Genomic DNA, 9069 nt, shown 5'->3' on the forward strand with positions numbered 1-9069 from the left:
ACGTCGTACCCTTTGCTGGAGGAGATCGACCTCAGCGACAACATAGTCGCCAATGTGGAGCCTGGAGCCTTTAACAATCTCTTCAACTTGCGCTCCCTGAGGCTGAAAGGAAACCGTCTGAAACTGGTCCCCCTTGGGGTGTTCACTGGGTTGTCAAACTTAACAAAGCTTGATATAAGTGAAAACAAGATTGTCATTTTGCTGGACTACATGTTCCAAGATCTGCACAACCTAAAATCCCTGGAGGTTGGGGACAATGATTTGGTTTATATATCCCACAGGGCCTTTAGCGGACTGCTTAGCCTGGAGCAGCTCACCCTGGAGAGATGCAACCTCACAGCTGTACCAACAGAAGCTCTTTCTCACCTCCACAACCTCATCAGTCTGCATCTGAAACAGCTCAACATTAACGCTTTGCCTGCATATGCCTTTAAAAGACTGTTTCGCCTGAAAGACCTAGAGATAGATGCCTGGCCCCTCCTGGACATGCTGCCTGCCAACAGTCTGTATGGTCTCAACCTTACTTCTCTCTCCATCACCAACACCAACCTGTCTGCAGTACCTTACTCTGCCTTTAAACATCTGGTTTACCTGACACATCTAAACCTCTCTTACAACCCTATCAGCACCATTGAAGCAGGCATGCTTTCAGACTTAGTGCGCCTGCAGGAACTCCACATGGTGGGGGCCCAGCTACGTACCATTGAACCACACGCTTTCCAAGGGCTCCGATTCTTACGCGTGCTTAATGTGTCCCAAAACCTGCTAGAAACCCTAGAAGAGAATGTATTCCATTCCCCCAAAAGCCTTGAGGTCCTCTGCATTAACAACAATCCTCTGGCCTGTGACTGCCGTCTCCTTTGGATTTTACAGAGGCAACCCACTTTGCAGTTTGGAGGCCAGCCACCGATGTGTGCTGGCCCAGACAGTGTCAAAGAGAGGTCATTCAAAGACTTTCACAGCACAGCTCTTTCCTTTTACTTCATCTGTAAGAAGCCCAAGATACAAGACAAGAAGTTGCAATACCTGGTAGTGGAGGAAGGGCAGACGGTGCAGTTGATGTGCAATGCTGATGGGGATCCGCAGCCTACCATATCCTGGGTTACCCCACGTCGGAGGCTGATCACAATTAAATCAAATGGAAGAGCCACTGTGCTGGGAGATGGCACCCTGGAGATCCGATTTGCTCAAGACCAGGACACTGGGATCTATGTTTGCATTGCAAGTAACGCAGCTGGGAACGACACTTATTCGGCCTCCCTTACAGTAAAGGGGTTTACTTCAGACCGTTTCCTTTATGCCAACAGGACCCCTATGTATATGACAGACTCCAACGACACAAGTTCCAATGGAACTAATGCGAACACCTTCTCTCTGGACCTTAAGACAATATTGGTGTCCACAGCTATGGGCTGTTTCACATTCCTTGGAGTGGTTTTATTTTGTTTCCTCCTCCTTTTTGTGTGGAGCCGAGGGAAAGGCAAACACAAAACCAGCATTGACCTTGAATATGTCCCTCGCAAAAACAATGGTGCTGTGGTTGAAGGGGAGGTTGCTGGACCACGAAGGTTCAATATGAAAATGATTTGATGGTATTCTGCTAGCAGTGCTTTTTCTGTGGCATTAAAACCAATTAAACCAGCCTGGCATGTGGAATTGCTAGGCAGAAGCAGCTTAATGCAGCTGTCACTGTATCAAAAGGTTACACGAAAATGGAAAGACTATTTGTGGTTATACAGCAGAGCCTCCAGACCTTGAGGCAGATATGTCAGGGCCTTTCATAGAACTGGTAAATTGTACTAACTGTTTGCATTGCAAATATTGGCATTCTGGGGATATCAGCAATGAACCGCTGGCTCATGCTCATGGACAATTGTTCAACATTTTCTACCACTACAAAAAGAAAAAGAAAAAAAAAAGCCTACAGTGTAGGATTTACATACTTAAAGAAAAAGACACATTTGTCTAAAACATACTCTACAGTGAAATTTGTATCTATAGATCTCATTTGGTAAAACCTTGCATCACCCCTTCTAGTTGGTTCAACACCACAAAAAATTAGTAGTTTTTTTTAATCTACATCTATACTGTGTACATTTTAAAGCAATACAAATGAGAGGTTGTGCTTTTAGATATCCACCAATACTGACCCGTGTGATGTCACCCTCCTTTTAACTACCATCTAACCCAAATTAGACTCTTGTAGTTACTAATTAGAAATAACATAAGATATTTTTCTCCTCATGTAGAAGGCCAGAGATGAATAGTTGAGAGCAAAAATGCTCAGCTCTGTTGATCTTTTCTTCATATAAATATAAGGCATGTGCCTAGTTTTGATACAGAATGGAATATTTTTTATAACTGTGATATCACACTGGACCAGTTTACTGTAACATAGCCCTGGATCTCACCCAGGGAAGGCAACCCACTAGACATTGCTGGCATAGAGGAGCTGAGTTCTACCTTGAAGAGAGAGAGCTGGTTTTGTTAGCCCTGATTTTAATTTCAAATCTACTGTTAAAATGTTAATGTGTACTGGGCAAAAAGAAAGAACGTAACACATTCTGCATACTCCTTGGGAAATACAGTCATCTTTCTATTTTTACGAGTGAATTAAAACATACAAAAGCTCTGCTACTAGGAATGAACTCTTCTCCAATGCCAAGTAAACTATGGTTGTCCATGCATAATATGGGGATTATAAAACTAAAATAATGTTTAAAACATGATAGCCTCAAAAAGGCTAACATACTGCCAGATATAATGAACCTCTAGCCACTGTCATTCTCATCTTGTATATTTGTAGATAACACATAAACACAAAGCTAATTTCCAAGAACAATTACTTAGCTATTCTTGATGCCATTTTAATAACTATGTGGTTATGTTTCTTTCAGGGGCAGTGTCTTAGAGCAAGAGGGGCAAGTTTTTCCAGGTTTTAGGAAGCTTTTTTAATGGAGAGAAGACAGAAGTGGAACGTTAGTTCAGTACAAGTAACCTTTTTTGATTTATGCCTCTAAACAAATACTCAAAAGGCTCAGAACTGAAACTTTATTTTTTATCGTTGGTACCACTGTTCTTATTTTCAGCAATGGAAAGATACAGAGTTGTTCAGCCACCTCCCAATTTTCCAGCAATTATGAGCCATAGGTTTGTTGCTAAGTGGTTGATAACAAATACAATTTATAAATGATTGGCATAACCTGAAGTAAGGATAATAATGACTAAGTATGTGTTTAGCCAGAACATTCAGATTAATGTGATTTAAGAGCCTGTGTCCAATCTTAAAATTAGATTTCAGCACTTTGAAACCAAAGTCAGGCTGACCTATAATGGGATGCAGGTGCTTCTAAAATTAGTATCCACATTCTTTGGCAGAGATTTTCTAAGCAGGATAAAAATCTCCCACTCCTATCAAGGGAAATGTGCCAAAAGTTGTAAAATCCAGCTGCACTCCCCAGGTGTACCCCTAACATAGCTGCAGGACCCAAGACTTGGCAGTTTTGAGAATCTCTTTTCCTAGTGGTTGATCTTTGGTCGCATCGTTGTTCCGTTTTACGTCACCAAACTGAGGAGGATGCAAGGACTGTTAGAATTTTCTTCACTTTAGTTGGTTTTAAGTTTAGAGTTGGGTTTTCTTGCTTCCTTTTTTTTTATGCTCTGAACTAGATAGTTGGAGATTTATGGAGATGCTTGACACTAATCCTCTTTGTTCTATGACAGTTTGTATAACATTAATAAAATCGAATAACCCCTGACTAAATTCTAACACCAGAGAAATTATTTTTGCTGATATAATAACCACCGCACTGAAGTCCAAAACTCTACTGTACCTTAATGTGGGCAGTTAAAGAAACAAATGGGGATAAAACAAAGTGTTTCTGAACTGCCCATTGAAGACATTTGCATGTGCCTTTCCCTTGTAATTGTCATTTTTCAACTAGTAATCTATTGCCCCTGCAGTCATTTCATGTTAAATGTTAAAATCAATGTTAGAAGCAAAAATTGTCCTAAATTCTAGACAGTTGCAGCTGATTGCTTCATATTAAATGACACAATAAAAAAAAATTCTCAAAAAACCCCCTATAAAAAAATGTGCTTTTAGGATTAATTATGAATTCCTGAATTCCCCTGTTCCCTTAGAATGACTCTAAAAAGTGATTGCATTGTTAGTGCACTGCAAGGATTTCTGAGCAGTAATGTGCTTAGTTACCTATGTGAAATGTGTGGTGGTGATGAAAATCACCACTTGCTCTTGCTGAGCACCACCTTGCAGAGCTGTCAGCGTTGTGTGTATCGCCTTGAGTTCAGTCAGTATTCAGTTTTTAAGAATCAGTGTTTGCTCCCTGCCTCTAGCAATGTTCTACTTTTTGCAGCCTATTTATTTCACCGTGGACTTGGCAAGGCATATGGCATCTCTTAATAGAAGTGAGGACAGCACGAGTCAGAAACAAGCTTTTATCTTGCTCCACATAGTCTTTATATGTATTCGTGGGACACACACTCACTGTGGCTGTTTTGGGTGAATAAGGAATACAGTGTCAGGGTCAAACCTAGAGAAGCAACTTTTTGGCAATTCTTTTAAGAACAGAGTGGCTGAATGCCTACCCTGCCTCTTGAAGGAGTCACTTCTTCTCTGCTAGAGATCAAGGAGACACCACAGTTAATCTTACTGCAGGGGAGAAAAAGGACTTGGGCTGTGAGGAAGTATCTGACCCACATGGCTCCCCTATCATGTATTTAGAAAGAGGTGGAGAGCGCATACCTGCCACTAAAAGAGGGAATGAAGGTTTTTCCCCTACCTCTGACTTGTATACTGGCTGTTCCCCATGCTGGCACAAGGCCAAGCCTGAACTTACCTGGCAGTCAGTGCAACAAGACTCTGTTGAGCAGCAACAGTTCTGCAGAAAAGGAGAAAACTGAAAGTGTCAAAACCAGCAGAGCGACTTGCGAAAGCAGGTACCACAGTATCCTTGTCAATAATTCCTGTAAGAGCAGCGCTGAGCCTCCCACAAACACGTTTTGAGGTCTACTTCCACAGACCGGTACTCCTCTTTCATAATGGATGGATGTACAAGTACAGCTCAGTCTTCCCATGAGTGAGTTAAAGAGGACACTGCAGCAATGTATTAAGAAAACAGTTTGCAAGGATACAAGTACGGATTAAGACTAAGCAGCGCCCCACCTCAGCCTTATTTTTAGGTTTTGAGCAGGTTCTCTTCTTTTTCCCCCTTCTTCCTATTAACTTCGCAGCATTCTTTTAAGAAAGGCTTTGTCCACAATATCAGCTCAGTTAGATTCAGACTGGGAGATTGCTTTTACCCTCTGTTCCCTCCTCCCTCACCATTCACACACAGTCCCAGTGCCAAAAGGGTAAACAGTTCCAGATACAACTCAAATCAGCCAGGAGACTCTGAGCCCCTAGAGAACTGTTGATACAAGCTGATGTCACTAGATTTATTTTTTTTAACTAAACTTTTTTTTAATTAAGTTGATGTCATTGTCACACTGCTATTCAAGGTTTCCTTTATTTATATGAATGATAGCTATCTTTTTTTCTTGCATCATGGTATAGCATCACCTATGATGGTTACAATTATACCACCATAAAGAAAATTAAGAAAGCAAGCCACATTACACCCTCAAAACCATAAATTGCAGTTGAGGCATATGAGACACAGTCAGAAGTCAGCGTTAATATTTAATAAAAGTCTTATCTAAACCTTGTGATAGAAGAAAAAACCGGTGTGAAGGAACTTTGGAATGTAGGCCATGTTGCGACTGAATCACATCAAAGATACGTAGAAATAGACTTTCCTACACCATGCCTAGATATCTGTTTTAGATATTGAACTTTTCCTGAAAAACTTTCAGAATGTGTGAATGCCAGAAGCCCACATTTAACCCACAAAAATACAAAGCATTAGCTGAAAATCCAGTAGAGCAAGCAGATTCTGGCTGCCCAAGGACAACAGCAGCTTCTAGCAAAGACAGCCAAGAAACTGCAGTCATATAGTTATTTTGCCTCATCTGCTACTGCCTCCTGTAAAAAAAGGGTCCATTAGCCAGTAATAAAATAGACAATCCTTACTCATTTTTCTTCAAAGAGGGAACATTTGTGTAAATAAGCTACAGTCTGTTCCACCTCCATCCCCAGCAGTGAAATATCCAGCAAGAAGTGAGGAAGGCGAAGCCTATTCTGGCCAGTTTGCTAATTATCTTTTTCCCCTGAATGATCCTAGTCTACCTGGGGCTAGCATGATGATTGCTCTGTCCATTCCCATCCTCTCAGCTCACAATGTGGCTTGACATGGACTATCAGAGAAAGGAGCACAGGGCCAAGCTGCCCCTCCTCCCTGAACTGTAATTCTGGTCTTCTCAAATAAAAGAACCAGCGCAGCAGAAGTATCTTAGAAATTGCAGTCTGCTGCAGCTGATCTGTAGTTTTGCCATAATACAACATGTATGAAAACACTGGATACATGCTTTCTGATCTTGTTTCAATATCCTAGGTGATTGCTATTCGTGCTAAAAAGAACTAGGAAAGAAGAACTAAAAAAACTTTCATCCAGTAATTTAAAATTTAATTGTGCCTGGAGGAGTTAAAGGAACATCTTTGGAAAAGGTAAAGGGCCTGATTGCTGGAGAATCACTGAAACAATGAATGAGATTTTTCAAGTTAGCTAAACAATTTGGATGCCACATTCCTATCACCTGTAATAAGAATTACAAACTCTTGGCAGCTTGGAAGAATCACAGCTAGTTGGTTCAGTGATACATGCTCCCTTTGTCTGTCTCCTAGCTCTGCCCTCTTCCCTTCTCAGTTTCAAATTACTGTGATGCTAAATGAAGATCTCTGGATTTGGCTTAGTTTCACTGCATGTTCACATGGCTTTTGGAATCTAGATCTCAAAGCAGGATCTTAAACCCTCTTCAAGCCAAAAATAAAAATAAAAAAGAAAGAAGAAGCTTGAGTAAAACTCCTCCTGTAAACGAAATAAACCAGCTTCTGTGAGGTTCTTGCTACTGTGATAGCTACATGCCAAAAGGAATCTGCAGGTTGAACGAGTTTGAGTCTTTTTTTTTTTTTTTTTTTTTACTAGAAGCAGGTGGTTGGATATAAGGCCAGCTGGAAATAAAAACCTGTATTTATAGGCTCAGCAGAATAAGGAAAGAGCTGCCATAGTCAAGAAAATGTTCCATGTTATTTCAGCTTAAATTTAAGGATACTTTATCCTTCATATTCAAATAGCTCATAGAAGAGTACAAAAGAGCAAACTTTCACCTCATAATTTGATTATTTGTATTTATTCAAACTGGTACCAAAATTGTCATGAAGCAGAAGTGTTGAAGCAAGAGACTGAAAACAGATTTTCTACTCTAGTCAGGCAATATAAATCAGGAGAAATCCTCTTAACACCATTCTGTTACTCCTTGGCTACACTAGGAATTTGATAAAGGAATCTAGTTTTTTTGCTTTCTACTAAGTGGGCTATAGGTGAAAATAAGCAGAACTTATGTTTTAATTATTTCTCACCTTGTGGCATACCTTCTATTCTGGATTGCTTTAATATTTACCACTGCTAATTGAGCTGGAGAATATGAAAATGTAGATTCTGGGAAGGCAAGGAAAAAAGGCAAAAGAAAAAGAAAATCCGTAAGCTTAAAGAAGACTGCCTATTTCTATGTGTGGTATTTACAAGTCAAAAACATTATCTCCTCACACATAAGCCAAGAGCAATGGCTTGAAATTTCAAGGCATGAAATTTCAAGGCAGCTGTGAAGACAGTTGCCAACTTGTACACACATTAATAATTTCAATCTTTCAGAAAACAAAATATTATTGCTTCTTGAAGAATCTGTTTATGGCATTTTGATACCTAAGAGCAGATGACACTTTGGCTTCATTACACTGGGCACTGTATAAGTAGGAAGTAAATGACAACCCTGATCTGGTGAGCTTACAGCCATATAGTAGGAAGTTGGCCTCTGGGCAAGTACATATGATAGCAAGTCTCTCATTGTTTGGGGAGGGAATGCCATAGTGCGTATATATTAAATTGTCATCACACTTACTGAACTCTATTTGCAAGCACATGTAGTTCATATGTATATGTTTGTGTGTGCAAAAAAAAGAGTTATATTTGTTTTGTTCTTTTCTTATTTCAAGTATTAAATGTATATTGTTTTTAAAAGGTGACAAGGTTAACCAGAAAAAATGTGTTGTAATTTATTTTAATATATATGATCATGAGTATGGATGGGAAATGAAACAGCCTTGCTGTTATGATCCATGAAGCACATGACAAGTTGGGTTTGTCCATAAGTTCGCTTCATGTTTGAGCAAAATATGCTAATATAATGGGAAAAAAAAAAAGAAAAAAAGGCAAAAAAAAAGCTTTGTTTGTCAAGACAGTTGTCCTGAATGTCATTTTAAAAGTTACGTTAGGGCTTATGTCACGGTGTGTATCATACTTATCCAAAATGAAACCCAAATAAATAATTCCATGGAGTGGCAAAATTTACTGGGAAAAGTGAAGAAAATTTACATTGCTTCCCTTATTGTAGCTGATCACTTTTTTTCCAAGGGATAGTGGAGGAAACTAAGACGAGAAAAATGCAGTTTTCTCAGCACCAGACCTGAGGTCCTTAGTACTACCAAGTCTTCACAACAGGTAATCTGCTCAGACCCACCAAAAAACTCAGAATATAAACCATTACAGTCAGAAAGACAAGACTCTAGAAGTTATTTTTCATCTACTCACTTTTCACTCCTCCTTCATTGCATGAAGCCCTCAGACACAAAGAAAAACCTAGGTCACATTCAGATGTGTTTTGGCATTTATTCTCCATGCAAAGTATCAGTCAGCCTGTTCCCTCGCTTTCATTTGCACAGTGTGTACAGGTAATTGATGGGGATACCAATCAGGCTAATGCTGGAAGAAAAAAGCCCGCCACTTACCAGCATCACGGAGAGCACAGCAGAAAGAGAGATTTCACCAGCTGTGTGTCACTTGGAAGACAACCAATACTGAGAATCTGCATCTGAAACATGGTTTCTAAGGAAAT

At 39.9% G+C, this 9069-nt stretch overlaps 1 protein-coding gene across 1 annotated transcript in view; it reads left to right on the plus strand.

Annotated features, from left to right (window-relative positions):
- The window catches only part of LINGO2 (leucine rich repeat and Ig domain containing 2), a 2287-nt gene extending 244 nt beyond the window's left edge, over window positions 1-2043 (plus strand). Inside the window, exon 2 of the mRNA XM_009328989.1 lies at window positions 2-2043. Within this exon, the coding sequence (XP_009327264.1) occupies window positions 2-1590 (1589 nt within the window). The 3' untranslated portion in view covers window positions 1591-2043. The remainder of the gene's footprint in view (window position 1) is intronic.
- The last annotated feature ends 7026 nt before the right edge of the window (window positions 2044-9069 follow it).

The sequence above is a fragment of the Pygoscelis adeliae genome, unplaced genomic scaffold (assembly GCF_000699105.1).
Source record: "Pygoscelis adeliae isolate BGI_AS28 unplaced genomic scaffold, ASM69910v1 Scaffold127, whole genome shotgun sequence".
NCBI classification, from domain to species: Eukaryota; Metazoa; Chordata; class Aves; order Sphenisciformes; family Spheniscidae; genus Pygoscelis; species Pygoscelis adeliae.